At 32.7% G+C, this 18,188-nt stretch overlaps 3 protein-coding genes across 4 annotated transcripts in view; 1 reads left to right on the forward strand and 2 right to left on the reverse strand.

The window, feature by feature from the left end:
* Positions 1–321: 321 nt before the first annotated feature.
* Positions 322–3,581, reverse strand: LOC118451479 (RNA-binding protein 47). Its single transcript, XM_035888092.2, has 5 exons — positions 2,857–3,581; positions 2,242–2,416; positions 1,752–2,056; positions 728–857; positions 322–530 (listed from the first exon to the last, which is right to left on the reverse strand). The coding sequence occupies exons 1-5, from the start codon at positions 3,532–3,534 to the stop codon at positions 409–411; spliced, it is 1,410 nt and encodes a 469-aa protein (XP_035743985.1). The 5' UTR covers positions 3,535–3,581; the 3' UTR covers positions 322–408.
* Positions 3,582–6,111: 2,530 nt separating this feature from the next.
* Positions 6,112–7,860, reverse strand: LOC118451484 (uncharacterized). 2 transcript variants are annotated; one of them, XM_035888101.2, is made up of 4 exons: positions 7,746–7,860; positions 6,821–6,990; positions 6,615–6,752; positions 6,112–6,538 (listed from the first exon to the last, which is right to left on the reverse strand). In XM_035888101.2, the coding sequence occupies exons 1-4, from the start codon at positions 7,828–7,830 to the stop codon at positions 6,275–6,277; spliced, it is 657 nt and encodes a 218-aa protein (XP_035743994.1). In that variant the 5' UTR covers positions 7,831–7,860; the 3' UTR covers positions 6,112–6,274. The 2 variants fall into 2 exon arrangements, with proteins under 2 accessions (XP_035743994.1, XP_035743991.1); XM_035888098.2 differs by having other exon boundaries at positions 6,115–6,538; positions 7,533–7,811.
* A 2,539-nt stretch (positions 7,861–10,399) lies between these two features.
* LOC118451477 (neurotrimin) overlaps positions 10,400–18,188 on the forward strand; it is a 69,309-nt gene continuing 61,520 nt past the window's right edge. The window contains exon 1 of the mRNA XM_035888087.2: positions 10,400–10,818. Coding sequence (XP_035743980.2) covers positions 10,770–10,818 — 49 coding nt within the window. The 5' untranslated portion in view covers positions 10,400–10,769. The remainder of the gene's footprint in view (positions 10,819–18,188) is intronic.

An 18,188-nucleotide genomic window follows, 5' to 3' on the forward strand; every position in this document is an offset into this window, starting at 1 on the left:
AAAATTCAAGTAGATTCTTCCTAAAGCGATGCCAATCAATCAATTTGCTTTTAAATAGATTATTAAAAAACACACCAAAACCTTATAAAAAGTTTTTGTCCTATAGAATTTGACGTTCAATTTGATAAAAATCAAGATATTATCATTATTTTGACGTTTCATCAGAAAGTAAAAAATTGTGATATTATGTAAATGTAAAATTCAAAATTACATGAACATTCGTGCGAATATATTTGATCAATTTAGAATCTAATGATCGAGTAGCCAATTTATAAATAAAAAAAACAGATAAATAAATAAATAAAAAAAAAAGGTGGAAAAAATCAATCTCATTTGAAAATTACTATTGGCTATCGTTAATTCCTCGTAGATTTCTACGACGCACATTATACCGATTGTAATAAGAAATTAAAAACTTCCGTTATTAAAAGCATTATAGAATTGTTTTTCCAATGTAAAAAACGGCATTCTTTGTATCCCATCAAATTCCATATTTTGTTTCGTGTAATCTTGCCCTATATCCTGTATGGCTGTATGATTGAAAAAGAAAAAAAGAAAAAAAAAAAAAAAGAAAAAAAGAAAAAAAAAAGAAATACAAAACAATGATAAATAAATAAATAAACGTGTAATTAAAAAGTAGCAATTAAAATTATACAAAAAAAAAAAAAAAAAAAAAAAAGAAAAAAACGACAAAAATAAGATCGTTACATGAGTGAAAAAATCTTACCGGAATTGTTCAATGATTTAGACAAGTAATGATACATTTTTAAAGACGTTGTACTAATTGCTTTATGTTTCGTTGACATTATATCTCCGTGATACTCCAGAAGCGTAGTATGTGCTTTGAAAACTGTTATCTGTAAAAAAAAAAAAAGAATCACTGATATGACATTGTAATGGTAATTATAAAAAAAAAAAAAAATAATAAAAATAAAAATAAATAATAATAATACGAAAAAAAAATATTGCAAAGGAATACGTGTGCGATACGAAAATGGGAAGACAACGCGTTAGTTTCAAGAGAACGATCTAGAACAGCAACTTTATATGTATATATTCGCTGAAACCTCTCCCTTCTCTCCCCACCACCGCCCTATCGCACGAAAAGTTTCTCGAATTACTATATACTTGGAAAATGCGACGAAATCCTCCCAAGAAATCGAAAACGTATTTAACTATACCATACAATGTTCGCAGTTAAAGAATATAATCATGAGGCAGAGAATATAAATGGTTCTTTTTTTTTTTTCTCTTTTCTTTTCTTTTCACGGCCAGACATAACTCTAAATACATACGTACGTATGTGTAATTTGTAAAAAAGAAGAGAAGTCGATATTATCGTTGGTGACTTTCTTTTTTTTCTCTCTTTTCTTTTTTGTTTTTTATCCTACCAGATGTGACCGAGAAAAAATAGAGTGTGACGTGTGTGCTTGCTGCTGCTGCTGCTCGTTATAAAAGAGAAAAAGGAAAAAAAAAAAAGAGTAACAATTATTCAATGTTTTTTACGTTTTTCTTTTTTTTCTCTCTTTTCTTTTTGTTTTCTTCTTACTCTCTTTTTTTTTTTCTTTTTGTCACTTTTATAATTATAATTTGCAAAGTTTCTTCACATATCACAAATATGTAATAATATTAAATTTCGACTTATCGTCGATCGATCAATCCAATCGTACCTAATAATAATATTCTATATTTATGTTTTCGAGTAAATACGAATTATAATATTGTTATAATTAATTTATTTCTCTGCTCACCTTACAAATGAAGCCTGGTGCGTCAAGAGCTCTCCAACATTCGAAGGAACACATTGCACCTAACTTTTCCTTAACCAAACTTTGTAAGGCGATGACGTGAGCGGTACCCTTATTACTGTTTTCTTCATATACCTCTGGAAGTGCTTGGAGATAATAATTCTTTGACAATAATGGCTTGAAACGAGCATTTCTACCAGTCGTCGCAGCTTCATTTATACATTTCTGCCTTTCTAAGAGTTTAGACGCACAAATCGGTTTCGCCCAACGAATTTCCCAACCTTCTTGCTCGACGATGCTATTGTGCTCTGTTGCCAAAAATAACATATTGTACGTAGAGGAGAAACGTGAGGACTTTAAAGAGATTTTAACATTGAGCGAAGAAAATATTTAATAACAAAAAAAAAATATATATATATACACGTGGACATGTATATATTTATATTATATTACTAGTATTTAATTCGTATAGAGGGATATGTGTGTGACTCACGCGACATTATGTCCATTACTTTCTGTGCGGCCTGTCGTGATTCGTAATGTATAAAGGCAAAATGATTTATTTTTTTCAACTTCAATATAGGTACACTCGTTGACTTTTGAAATATCTCCTTGACCTTTTGCTGCGGCATATTTAACGATAAATTCCTTACGAATAATGCCGTAACCTATATATGCGTGCGTCAATTAATTCGTTAAACGACATAACATATTTTTAAATTTGCTCATTTATTCGCAGCATATATTCCGATTAACGAATATAGACCAATAATGTACGTCGTACTCAAACCGTACATAAAATGGCGGGATACTAGATCGTCCAGTGGGAACATTTTTAATGATTATATTATATTCTAATGACAATGAAAAAAGAAAGAAAGAAAGAAAGGAAAAAGAAAAAAGGATTAATGTGTCAAAAGACAAACGACGATCCGAAAAGATTTTTCTTCGACGAAGAATAAATATTCTTATGGGTTACCGATTACGAACGTTAAAAATGCCGCGAAATTTAAAATGTATGCGCGTACTTTCGCGTAAATAAGAAAATATATAAAGAGAAAGAGAGATAGAGATGGAGAGAGAAAGGAAGAAAGAAAAAATAACTCACGGTTTGCATGACATCCTCATCGATCGGATCACCAGGTTCAGGATCGGCCCAATCAACGGCAATTTCGTGTTCCCAAAGCATAACTCGTCCTGGGATAAGTTTTCTTCGGGCCATAGCGGCTGCCCTATGATCCTTAAACTCGACGAATATAAAACCACGATTCAATGATTTGTCCTGAGCGTTCGGATACAAATAAATATCTATTATCCCGTCGAGAAGTTTCGTCAGTTCTTCCATAAATTCCGCTTTTGTTTTGTTCTTCGGTACACCGCCAAAGAATAGACGACAATTGTCGATCGACTTGACAACGCCTATACGATGCCCCGGTCTTATTTCATAACCGTCTAACTCCATGCAAGCTCTCTTAGCTGTTTTGGAGTTTTCGTAAAGGGCAAATGCATAACCACGTGTGGATCCAGAAAAATCAAGCATCAATCTGAGTTCCATTAATCTACCGGCCTTACCGAGTACCGGCATCAATTCGTCCTCGTAACAATCGCGTGGAAGACGACCGACAAATACCTCGGCACCTTTTGCACGTTCCCTTCCGTCCCGATAGATTTCTGGCGCGGACAAACGTCTTTGACCATTTTCCTGTACCAATTCGTAATCGGTCGTTTTCAACATTTCCAACAGCTTAGCGGTCAAACGACATTCGCAATCAATAATATCCTCCATCCTTTTTATTAACTTGACCAATAATATTTATTTATTTATTTGTTTTCGTTTCGTTTCGTTTTAAAAAAATTTCTATGCAATAACGAAGGGAAAAAAGAAAACAAAAATATATATATATATGTAGATGTACATATACATATACATATATATATATATATATGTATATATAAATAAGAGATATATTTTACAAAATATACATACACACACATATATATATATATATATATATATATATATATATATAATTTAACAAGCGACCGAGAAGAACTCGCAAAACCGAACGTTACTCGATTACTGGTCACTTCTTCGACGTTTTCTTCTCCCCCCTCCCAATCCCCCTCGTCACGTTCACCCCTCCTCAGCCCTCACCACTCTTAATCAGCCAAGTCCCTCTCCCACCCTATTTTCTTCCAATAAACCTATATCTATGGAACTAAGCGACGAAGTCCAATGATTCCGTGAAAAACTTGCTGTCCTTTTCTATCCACTAATGACCAATCAAAACAAAGGTAAGATGTTCGTACGTTTCGTTCGTTCGTCGTTCGTCGTTCGTCGTGCATGTTCGACCGTATAAAGATGAAGAAAGAAAGGAATATGAAAATAAGGAAGAGGAAGTAAGAAAGATCGCACCTGTACGATAGAAATATGTTTATATGGAAATATATATTATATAATATGTACTCCATATATATGTGCATGCATATATATATATATATGTATATATATGTGTGAAGAAAGGAAAGAGAGAAATCTGTAACGGTTCGCCTCGACCGTTTTTCTTACGAGTATCCAATACGTAAGTAAGTTCGGCTATTTTCGGACGATAATCGAAGTTTTCGTCAGTGTTCACTTGCCTCGTAACAAGACGGACCTAATCTCGTTCCCATTATTTATTTAATTCGTATTATATTTAATATATTTCAAATTATTACGTTGAAATAATTACGATTGAGATGGTAAGTAACATTTTCTTTGTTTTTTTTTTCTTTTCCATTTGATATATCTATTTGAATAATTGTAGAAAATTATTAGAAAATGTAAATATACATGTGTGTGTGTATGCATATATATATATATATATATGCATATATATATATATATATGCATTCAGTAAGTAGTGATTACTCGTTTTGTAACGTCGAACGTGATTGGTTCTTTTACGATGGTCGTTACATTTTAACGTCGTTTTTTCTCTCGATCATTTTTTCTTCTCTTTCTTTTTTATCGATATTTTCATTCTATCACTATTAATAGTTATAATTGAAGTCCATAATTATTATATTTTATTCGTATTTATTACGTAAAGAAGCTTTAATAAACAGGTACTTTTTTTTTTATTTCGTTTCGATTAATCACCAAATTTTATTGTTATATTCATATTAAAACAAATGAGATTTTTCGTATAATTATAGTTACATTAATTCACTTTGAAAGTATTACGTTTTGTATTCTTACATATACGTGTGCTCGCACAATGAGATATAATTTTTTTCCTAATATTTTTCTAACTAAATATTAAAATTGCAATAATTTTTCTAATTTGATTAACAATTCATCGGACAATATGGCGCGCAGGTAAGATATGGTCCAAGAGATGTCCAACCACAAGGTATCATCGTTGGAACATTGGTTTGTGGTGACGGGTGAAATAGCGTGTAAGGCGTGGGACAATTCACTTTAGGACAAGCGGGCTCGACGATGATACCAGGAAATTTGGTGTCTATTGGAATGTACCATTGGATGGGTGTACATCCTCTTGATCTTTTCTGACAAACAGCCATCTTCGAGAATACAATGGTATGTATCTATATATTTATATAGTTTTAATATTGAACGAGTTTATTTCATTCAATATTTATTTAAAATTAACTTTATAACTGTTTATATCAATTTATGATTTTATTCACCTTCGCATTGCGCGTGATTAATTCTTGATCCCTTAAAAAATATTTAGCTAATTCAGAGTCTGGTCAATTTTAATCTAAGAAAATGTACTTTTATTTTTTTATTTAAATATTTTTAAAATATCATTCCTTTTTAAAAGCTTTCCACTTGGATAAAGCTCATTTATTCACGGTGGATTAAACGCTTATTATTCTTGAAAAGATTTCTATATGAAAACTCCATTTTATATTACGTTCGTAATGGCGGATAGACTGAAGTTGTATACTACACACATACACAGGGATACGATCTTTTCAATATTCTTAACAACAGTTCTTTTAAGAGCACTTTTACGAGTATTAATTTTTAAATTTCACGAGAATTTAACGCGAAGATTGAGTTTTTTTTTTTTTTTTTTTTTTTTCTTGGGAAAAATAAATGTTAGGATTTTTAAACTTTCGAAGGGTATAGATGGCAGCACTTGTTTGCTGGATAACGAAAGGAGAAGTCGGTTAAAAAGTATGGTTATGTCGGTAAAAGAGAAATCGGAAATATTCGTTGTCGATGCGTTTCCATGAAAGGTTAAATTTTGGAGTATCTGCTGTAAATTAGAACTTAGATATTTCTTGAAAAATTCTTATTTGTTTTGGTTATATAAAACAAAGTATAGGATAATATGAACTTTTTATTGCAAAGGTAAAAATATGTATATATAAAATCCGCTAATTGATGAGATCTAACAAAGAGTTACAAATGAAATCCTCTTATATACTATATATAAACATTTCATATACACATTTTGTACATTGAGAAAATAATGTGGAAATGTTTTAAAAATCTATGACTAAAACAACCGTCAAAGGCTATCAAAATCATAGTTTTTACCTTTGAAATCTTCAAACGGATTATATTTTACTTTTTCTGTTTTGGGTACCAAACTGAGTAACTTTTTATAAAGTTCTTCATAATGTTTAAGTACTTTAAGCATGTCACCATTGACATTCTGATCCACAGAACTATTTTCAATTATATCACACATTTCATTACTTTTATTTATATTGTTTTGTAATTGATCTATTGTAGCTAGTTCTTCTTTCAATGCTGCATTCAACATAGTGGCCTAGAGAAATATAGTTCAATTGAAAATTGTGCATGGTGATGTAAAGTTTTTGAATTGCATATTATTTTTTGCATACCCTCTTAGCTCTTTGTTGTAGATTTTTCATAGATTTTTCTAGTCGTTCATATTCTTCCTCTGTATATTGAATACTCTGGCATTTGTCTTCTTCTAATAAAACATTTTTTGGTATGGAAATGTATTTCTTTACGGTATTCTAAAAGACATCAAAGCTATAATTATCTGTAAGAGCACGAGCAAAGGTATGAACAATGTTACAGTTACCTCTATAATTTTTAAATGCGGCATTGCACGTGCACAATAAATTTGTATCAGTTGTTTTTCATTTTCCTTTAGTTCTTTCAATTCTTCCTCATCATAATTGTATTTTGTTTGTAAAGATTTACATAACTTTTTACACGTTGATTCGATAGTTTCATGAGCTATACTTTCCACTAGAAAGAAAGATTGAATATTAGAAGCTAGGCATCGATAGTAATATGTATTTAGCAAAAAGCCAAGAGGGTATAAATAATAAATTTGCAATTGAAGAAAAGGAAGACAACAAAAAAAAAAAAAAAAAAAAAAGAAAAGATCTACATTGGATCATGCTGGATGTGATATAACAAAAGTATAATCAGGCATATTTATCAGGGAAATAACGAAATAAGATTTTATTTGAAAAACAAAGCTTCGGTTTGAAAACGAAAAAGAAAGGTTAGTCTTTGTGATAGAGAGAGAAAAAAAAAAAATAAATAAAATAAAAAAACTTCGTCGATGGTAATGTACGGTGAAAGCATTTCAAGCGATGGACGAGTGTGACTCTAGTCATGATCAAAACCACATGAAACCAGAGTTCACCCGCCCAACGACTGAAATTCATACCCCAAATGGTTGAAAAATCTTGTATACAATTTGTAAACCGTTTAAACGCGGAATCAAAGGAACGTTGGCGGCGACAGCGGTGGTGGTGGTGGCGGCGTCGTCGTCTTCTTACGTGTCGCGTATACGGCTCTCGAGTGAAAGCCCAACAGCTGCATTTCGTATTCTTCCTCTTTGCGTTTTTCAAAGTCCGTAGACGCCATGTCATTGTGTAGTTCGAAATACACGTTACGAGTATAAATGATTATTTTTACGAGCACTTGTTATCCCTCATGACTTTTTTTTCCTTTCTTCAGAACAACCTCCCGAGTTCTCGAGATCAGAACACCTTGACGTCCGTTGACAAACGAAGATGGCGTCCTTTCTGCTTGCGTACAAAAGCGTCCTTTGTTCCTCGTCGTTCGTCGACGCATCCGGTTTCATCCAACGCCCGTGGTGGGGTTTAGGACCGCTACGAGATGGCGACCAATCGTTTCTGAGCAAAAGCAACCTATGGAACGTGTCGATATATATAACGTAAGATAGGTATAACGAAGTTAACAGGAACAAACCTAATTCATATATATATATAGATATATTCATTTGATTCGTTAGATTCTTAGAAATCGGACAAATTAGATGATCGATATTTCAAGGAACTTTAAACGATTATACAAAAATCATCGATCAATGGATACATCGTGAGCTTTGTTTAGCAAACAGTTAAGCAGTTCTCTCGCTAGATGTCGACAGTTGAAGTTTGTTTATGACACATATTTCTTGGTAGGAAACGCGTTGTCTCGGTCGATAGGTCGAGGTAATGTTATTAAACTAAACAAATACTTCGTATGGTACAGTTAAAGCGTGAGATAATTAAACATTTATTATACGTATATTCGTATCTTTCCACGAGCGATTCATAAAATTACGATATACATTTAAATGAAGGCCTCGTTTGTATTTAGTAGATACAAGAAGTAGAATACTAAGCATTCACCTGGCGGATATACGAAATTCAAATATTTCTATACCTTGGCTTATCATCTCCAAACATAAACGTTTCCTGACTTGGAACTTTGTTCGACGAACGGATGAGGGCATTCTTGTGCTCTCGACGTTCGTAAGCGGATTTCTTTGGCACTCTAATAGAAAAAAATATATAAACATGATCGCATAAGCGATAATTCGTTTTGATTCAAAAATTCGTAATAAAACGTATCGCTTGTATTAATAATTATAAAAATACATAATTTCTGAGAATCATCATTTATGACGCATTCGTAATCGCGCGAATATTTTATATTTAAATATGAATATTCTCTTTTAGTCATCAATTACGTGGGATTATTATTTGGAAAGACGATTACATAGAAAAACCAGTATGTAGAAATGCTTGAGGAAAAAGTAGTAGATCGTTCTTGCAATTAATGGATTAATTCGAATTTCGCAATAATTATAATTCTCCCCCCCCCCCCCCCAAAAAAAAGAAAACCACATTTAAATTTTCTTCAAGCAAATCAGATGCATGGTTACGAATGACATCAGCCTTTTTTTTGAAGCTCGATTAGTCACATTCGTTAGTCAAACTATACCATTGAATATCGATGATGAGGGCATACATTTCTGACAGCGGAAGTACGACGATTCGTATTTCATATCGTATTTATTAATAAGAAGGCAATAACTTCGCTTAATATACGTATGTACGTACGTATGTTCGTTACAAATTATAATACTTTGGAGGATCGTAAAGGATGGGTCAAAAGTTCCTAAACGATCTTTCAAATCGATTAATTTTCTCTCGAGATTATCTAGGCTAATTTCTCTTTTTCTTTTTTTGTTTTTTTGTTTTTTTTTTTTTTCTTTTTTTTCTTCTAGATTGTTCGAAGAGTCACGAGAAAGAGTAATTTTGATTTTTGATATCACATCTAGAAACTTTTGACTATCTAGGAAACTTTCAATCCCCCCTCTCTCCCCATCTAGGGACCTTTGGCACGGTCTGTACTTAAAAACAAAAAATTTTTCTCGTCTTGGCACGAGATCACAAACGAGCCGATAATTCTTCTTCTTCTTCTTGTTCTTCTTCTTCTTCTTCCTCTTCCTCTTCTTCTTCTTTCTCTTACTTCATTGAAACTCTAACGGAGAAACAGTTAAATTTAACGAAGTAAATTTACACCAAAGGAAATATCATTTTCACCTTTATTCATTTAGCACGTTCGAACGGTTAGAAATGTTGACGAAGTGAATGAATGAAAGAAATGAAGAAGAGCTTCTGCTTAAGTTAGCATCCAACGAACGGGTGTACGCAAGTCACGTGCATTCGTTCGTAGATATAACTCCACATTCATAACGCGAAGTTAGTGTTAGGCAGGTAGCATCGTCTAATCGTGTTATATTACGTCGATCATGCGATAAAAAAAATTGATTCACGGAATCATAGCCTTAAGAAGAGTTAACTCGTTTATTAATGAATTTTCGTTTCACAAAAAAAAAGAAAAAAAAAAAAAAGAACAAATCATTATCTATTCAAAATCATATATTATTAATTACTAATAATATATAGTATCTTAATTTTATTTAAAATTTATTCTACAGACTATTATTATTATTTCCATTTATAAGGCATATTTGAAAAAAAAAATTTTCACTCGAAAGAATATTATAATATAACGTTTTATTATTCACACCAACGATATATCTTGGTTAATTAAATTTTAATTTAAATTTATTCGACTATTGCTTGTTTATTCATATTTATAATAGCACACACACACACATATATTCGTATAAGAAAAGGATAATAATAAAAATAATAATAGTAATAATAATAAACGTTATAGAAATATAGATGCATAGGTCCGTAAAAGGCGGATAAAGGAAAATTCGATTTTCGCGGTTATACGCATGGCGGCGCGCTTGATCGGCGTGACCGACGCGCAATCGCAGTGCGCAGGTCCCCGTAAAAAGCCGGGGGCGCGATTCCGCCGTCGTTCTTCGGATACCACGCGCGCCCGTTCTCTCAGTTTCTATTTAGTATCCACCTCGAATCGGTGGATAAGTTCGATTCCCCCTGTTTCAGTGTAATAACCTTCGCGACGCGATTTCAAGATATAGATACTCATCCACGTTCGCGAAAAGTTAACGATTAACGATTTAAGATCATATAACGAGACGAACGTAGGCCTGAGTTTTGTGAAACGTTCTTTTCTCTTTTTTTTTAAATTTTATTTTTCATCTTTTTTCCCTCAAGTGCCACTGTGTCGGTTCTCTTTGATATATATATATATATATATTTTTTTTTTTTTTGACATTTTAATTAATTCGTCATCGATCACAGTGATCCTTCATCTCGAGGAAAATTAAGATTAAAAGGATGCACGTCAAAGCGATCGCGTTGGTTACTTTACTCCTCATCGTTCAAGGTTAGTTCATATAAATATTATTATATAGAAAAAAAAAAAAAAAAAAAAAAAAAAAGAAAAGACAAAAAAGAAGGACAGCAATATATTTGATTTTATAATGTCGAATGATTACACAATTTCAGAGATAGGAAATACTTGATTTATAATCGTAACTTTCCGACGAGGTCAATTCTAAGGGGATACTGAGGGAGGAAATGGGTTAATAAATTCACAATAAAAATTTTTTCCGTTCTTTAGTATCGTTTCTTTTCTTTACGATTGATTCGTAAATATACATATATACGTAACGTTATAATTCATCAAGCCCACCACATATTCATGTAGCTCGAAGTTTGTTTGAAATGCATAGTGCACGATAATCAACATGATGGTGTTAGCTCATCGTTCGTTCGAGTGTTGTATATCGTTTTCTCGATCGTTTAACATCGCGGAACGAACAATTACTTATAAGGGAAGAAAAAAAAATGAAGCTTAATTGCTTTTCCGCATGCGCTTACATGCGTTTTTTGTTATCGTCATCATCATCATCAATGTGCACACCTACGCGGAAGAGAGTAGGTGGGACACGCACGTTGAATTTCTCTATGATCAAAGTAACCATGACCATCGTAAAATCTCTAGTCTTTTTCTCTCTCTCTCTCTCTCTCTCTCTCTCTCTCTTAATTTGATCAATTCTTATGGATCTTTTCCTGTGCATTATTTTAACGAGCGAAGACCACACACCGAAGACGAGGAGAGAGACTTTACGATTTCTTGTATTTTTCTTTCTTCTTTTTCTTTTTTCTCTCCTTCCTTCTTCTTCTTCTTTTTCCTTTTCCCTTGTCCCGCTCTCTTTCCGAAGGTTGGAAGAGCCAAGGAAAGAGAATGAAAAAAGGAAAAAAAAGTGACGAGAAAAGGAACGAAAAAGTGAGAGCGATTCATCGTCAGTGCCATTCATGTTTAAGGGAATTGCGATGAGTAAGAGAGAGAGAGAGAGAGGGAGGAAAGAGAGGTTCGCGCGATTGACAAAAGATAGAAAGGTATGAGAGAGAGAGAGAGAGAGAGAGAGAGAGAGAGAGAGAGAGAGAGAAAGAGAGAGAGAGAGAGAGAAATACTGGCCGATAGCCGGCTCGCTGAATGGACCGAAAAATAAGATAAAGGAAAATAATGGAGTTGGTACGTGAGAGGTAGAAGGAGGCCAGGTGAGGAGAGAATGCCTTGTCCCATCTCTCTCTCTCTTTTTCTCTCTCCCTCTCCCTCTCTCTCTCTCTCTCTCTCTCTCTCTCTCTCTCTTTCTAGATCGGTCTCAGGTAGAAGAAGAGAAGAAGGATGCTGCAATGTACCGCGTTTCGGGAGTCCGCAGATGCTTTGATGGGATGAGGTGAAGGTGAAGCCGATGGCCGATGACTGGCCAGCCTGCTTGCTGCTGCCCCGCTAGCCAGCAACATCCAAGCTGGGATATCCTTGCTAAACTCTACTCTTCCCTCCTCTTTACTCCTTCTTTCCTCTTCTTTTCTCTCCTCTTCTCTCCTCTTCTTTTCTCTCCTTTTCTCGTCTCTTTTCTTTCTCGTTTCGTTCGGTGAAAAGAGAAAGAGAGATTGGGGGAAATATACATCGTGGTCTCCCAACGCAAAGCCAAGAGGAACGTTATATATTCCTTTCTTTCTTTTTTTTTTCCCCTTTTCTTTTCTTCTTTTTTCCTTTCTTTCTTTCTTTTTTTTTTCCTTAATAATAGGAGCGGCTCTTTCTTATAATGTTGGGCCACCGAACGAGGGCCAACTCGTTTCCTACGTGACGATCATCCTAAGTAGTCCACATCTTCTAAACGTAACCTCTCAAAGCCTAGATTAGAAGCAAACAAATCTTACGAAGCCCTTTTTCACCAGTAGATAAGTTCTTATAAATGCGTTAAAAGATAGAAAATTTGTGATGGCGGCGGCGCGGCAGTGGTGGTGCTGATGGTGGTGGTGGTGGTGATGGTGATAGGAGGAAATAACTTTAATCTGTGTTTTCTTTTCTTTTTTTTTTTCTTTATATAATTGGATCATTTGGGGGTCTTTCTTTTTTTTTTTTCTTCTTTTTTTTCGTCTTTCTTTCTTTTTTCTTCTTCTTTCTTTTTTGCTTCTTCGATAAAATTTGTCATATTCTTTCTGATGAATTTCAATTATGAATTTTTATGATTCATGAAAAGGTGATCCTTTCTCTTCTTTTTTTTTTTTTTTTTTTTTTTAATCGAATCGCATACATTTATCTCGTCGATATAATTTTTGACTCGAGAGCTTCGTTATATATCCTCATGAATTTCAATATCGTGAATTTTATGGATTCATGAAAAAGTGATCTCTCTTTATAATTGAGTTACGTATAGGTTTTTGTTGTTTGATAAAACTTTTGTTCTCATGAATATGATTTCTATTTGATTCATCAATAAGAATTTTAGTTGGGCATTTATCAAATAAAGAAATTGTCTTGGTTGTAATAAGATTCTCGTAATTAAAACGTAATAAAATATTATCGTATATAAAATTCTTTAGTTCAATGCACAAAATATATATATATATATATATATATAGAGATAGATAAGCTCTGATAAAAGTAAGAGCAATACCACGGAAATTCCCTTTTTATCGGGGAATCAGTCGTCCATACGTACTTATACGCATGATAGTTTTCGATATAATCATGCTCGATTTGACTTGGTGATTCGAAATTATGATATCGTATATTGCGATTCTTCGTGATTTTGATAGGACTATTCAATGTAACTGTATTAATGTCGTTATCGTGACAAAAATATATACTAAATCTCTTCTAATCGATCACGTCGTTCACGTGAACGTGAAGAACTTGAAGATCTTCACATTTGTTCTAACATATTTTTATTTTATTTGAATTACAAAAAGTAAAAAAAAAAAAAAAAGAAATTACATATATATATATTTTTTTTTTGCGTTTAAATAAGAAAGAAAAGAAGAGAAAAAAAAAGGAAACAGATCAAATATGCCAATTTTTATTTTACTTTTATTTTTATATTTTTTTTATTGTACATAAGAATCAGATGCAGATTCATGCTGCATCTTTAGAACGAATCATATATAATATGTTTGTTTTAAGATATACAATGGGATAGGTTTCTTTGATTTCTGATTTTTTTCTCGATTGACAAAGGAAAAGAAAGCAAAAAGAAAAGAAAAGGAAAAGAAAAGGAAAAGAAAAAGTGAGAAGACATAATCACGCATGTGTTACCTCGTATATATGTGCTCGTACTAGTGTTAGAGTTGCTTTTAACATCCATCGTCGTGTTGCGTAATGCGATAGGCATTACAAGGACCCCCGTCTTTTCCCTTGAAACGTTTGTTTTTCGCTTCGGCTTTCGCGTCGAACAAACCCGTTGAAAATTCGTATGCAAATGAACGTTTTAAAACTACTCGCGCTTTCGATATAAGCCGAAGGTGAATTATTTATTGACCAAGAGGGAAACTATATTTCAATGGAAAAATGTTTATCGTATAATTTTGACATTATAGGCTACAAAGAGTCATACCTTTTTTTTTTCTTTTTCATTGGAAAATTAAATTAGTCTCTCTTTCTCTCTCTCCCTGTTTTTCTTAAAAATTAAAATAAAATTCAATTAAGTAGAATAAAAAATATAATATTGTATTGAGAAAAGGTATTACATATATAAAATAAATGTATATCATTATTTATTGCGACTTTTACATATCGAGTAAAAAAATTGCAATTATTTTTGCACCGATCTAATATAATAAAAAAACTTAACGCATAATAAAAATATATAATATTATTATACTATGTATATACATTAAGAAAGGAAAAAGTACAAATGAAATGAGTACAATTATATTAATATTAATATTATTATTATTATGCGAGCGAAAGTGAAAGAAAGAAACGAAATATAATAATAATAACGAAAGATAATAATAACGAAAACCAGTTGATTACTTTAAGCATGGCTAATAAAAAATCTACTGGAACGGCACATACATACATACGTATATGCATATATACTAACATACATACATACATGCATATATACATACATACATACATACATACATACATACATACATACATACATACATACATACATACATACATACATACATACATACATACATACATACATACATACATACATACATACATACATACATACATACATACATACATACATACATACATACATACATACATACATACATACATACATACATACATACATACATACATACATACATACATACATACATACATACATACATACATACATACATACATACATACATACATACATACATACATACATACATACGTACGTACATACATACGTACATACATACATACATACATACATACATACATACATACATACATACATACATACATACATACATACATACATACATACATACATACATACATACATACATACATACATACATACATACATACGTACATACATACATACATACATACATGCATACATATTCATAGGTGCGAAGGACGTGCGCGTAAAAAAGGGGGTCAAGTTTTTCTCGATAACTAACATTTCGTAGGGGGTCCCGCGATTCATCGTTCAGTTCTTTTCAATTTTTAGGTCGAATACATACATGCATACATACATAAATACATATATACATACATACATGCATACATACATACATGCATATATACAAATCTACGTATCTATTTGTATATGTATATATACGGAGAAGGATAGACAGATAGATTTTATCAAGTGGGATAAAATTATCACAGACTTAGACATATATAAAACGTGATACGTAACTTTTACGAATATTTTATCTATGGTTGCGTCACGTTTGTATCCTCGCTTTAACCCATTAATTAAGTAATTGAGCTTTATTAGCAGAAGAGTGGGGGAGAAAATGTCGGCATATGGGAGGTCAACCCGCATGAGAAAAACTTTCGGAAAGAAGATTCATTCTCTTTCTATCTATCTATTTATCTATCCATATCTGTCTGTCTCTTTCTTTTCTAAGAATTTTCTAAGATTGTCTCTCGAACGATGATTTGGTGTGTATGTTACGTGTAATATATATATATATGTATATATATATGTACCTGCATCGCATGGTCAGTCATGATGTTAAAAACGACGTTAGAAACGACGTTAGAAATGCGACACCACTCGTCTCGTCGAGCTTATAAACCCGTAGTACACCGTTAACCGATTTCGAAGCTCTCGAGTTCTGGATATTTTGGACATGGATATATATTTCATGTGTGCACACGCGTTTGCCACTTTGGTGTCCATCCGTGCATCATTCTTCAAATTTTCTCTCACTCTCTCTCTCTCTCTCTTTCTTTTTTTTTTTCGTTTTTTTTTTTCCCTTGAATTCCGAGGATATTCTCGTTTTCTTTTTTTTTTTTTTTATAAATTTAATTTTCTTTTATTTTTTATCATTTCTTTTATAAATCTTCTTAAAATAACAAAAAAAAAAAGCCAAGAAAAAGAGAAGAGAAGGGAAAACAAAATTAGACGATTCTTCTTCGATCTCTTGATTCTACGATCTCTCTCTCTCTATTTTTTTTCTTTTTTTTTCCTCTCTCTCTCTCTCTCTCTCTCTCTCTCTCTCTCTCTCTCTGCTACATTGAATGGAGTATGTACAAGATAAAAGCATTGCCAGAGCATGTTACGTATTTACATAAGAATCTTATCTCCCCTCCGGTAGTAAAACGCGAGAGCTCTAAAGTGTGCCGAAGTTCAAAAGTAAAATTAGCGAACGATTAATCTCTAATTACGTGTACCACTCTCTCTGTCTCTCTCTCTCTCTCTCTCTCTCTCTTTCTCTTTTTCGTGGCTAAATAAAATGTTTTAAAAAAGAGAGAATCAAAGAGGAGGAAAGAGAGAGAGTGTGTCTGTGTGTGAGAGAGAGAGAGAGAGAGAGAGAGAAATCATAATTATTGCTCGTTGTCCTCTTTTTCATTTTGATTATCTTCTCTCTTGTATTACTCGAAACCGACGCGTCCGCCGCCTTTGACTTTTGCCATGGAACGTTGAATGATAAAGATTCTTACGAAATCCATGTCGTATCGACCGACTTCTACTCACTCACATTTTCTTTCTTTCTTTCTTTCTTTCTTTCTTTTTATTTATGTAAACTCATATAAACTTCCGTATGGTACTATCTTTAAAAAAAGTAAAAAGAAGTTAAAGAAAAAAAAAAAAAACAAAAAAAAAAAAAAAGAATGAAAAAAGAAGGAAAGACCAATAAAAAAAGTAAAATAAATAAAAGGAAAGAAAGTAAAAAAAAAAAAAAAAGAACGAAACATCACATTTTGAAATCGACACGTAGTTTGTATACGAACATCATCTCTCTTTCTTTCTCTCTTGTTTGTTTGTTTGTTTTCCTTTTTTTTTTCTTTCTTTTTTTTCCCCCCTTCTCTTTAGAATGTATCTTCTAGCGGTTAAAATGAGATCATCGCGAAAGCTTTTTTGCGATATCCACCACCGGCAACGAATCGTTCGATTTCGTGACACGACTTGTCTAAGGGAAAGGTCGTAGGAAAGACAAAGAAGACTTTGCGATGGCATGTGCGTTGTTAAGAGTCGTCGTAGTCGACGACGACGACGACGACGACGACGACGACGACGACAAAGTCTTGCTGCACGTTTATTCCGAGCAGAACCGCAACACGGAATAAGAAAAAGAAGAGGAAGAAGAAGAGAAAGAAAAAGAGAAAGAAAAAGAAGAAGAGGACAGCAGCCCGAGACACGATTCTGCTTGCGGCGTTCCCAATTCGTATTTAGGCCGAGCGTGTGTGTCCGCGGCTGTCGTAACTCTTACGTTTCCAACCGAGAAAGACGTTCATAGCTCATCGTTGATTCTTTCTCTTTATTTATTCTTTTTATTGTATTTTATTATTTTTTTTTTCGATTTTTCTTTCTCCCTTTCTTTCTATTTTTTTTTTAATACTCCTCTTTGTCTCTTCTCTCTCTCCCTCTCTCTATCTCTTTTTTCCTTTTTATTAGACTTATATATCTCGTCGATTTGCACAGCTGCGATCGTTTCTCCATCTTAATTTCCAACTATCACTTTTGTATTTCTCACTGGTGACATACTTCTTTTACTTCTTTTTTCTTTTTTTTTTCTTTTTTTTTTTTTTTTTTTTTTTTTTCCTTTTTTTCTTTATATCTCCATGTTCCGGATAAGCTTTGGACGCGTACATTTGAAAAAGATATTCTAAAGATATCTGAATAATAATTTGCAACTATTTTTTCCTTCTTCTTTATTTTTATAAATACCATTTGTAAATATAATCAAAGCCTTGTATATGATTTGGATTTTTATCTAATGATTAATTGGAACTATTTTGTAAATAATTAATTATGACTTAATTAT

This window comes from Vespa mandarinia, chromosome 2 (assembly GCF_050613455.1).
Source record: "Vespa mandarinia isolate Hongniang chromosome 2, ASM5061345v1, whole genome shotgun sequence".
Taxonomy (NCBI): domain Eukaryota; kingdom Metazoa; phylum Arthropoda; class Insecta; order Hymenoptera; family Vespidae; genus Vespa; species Vespa mandarinia.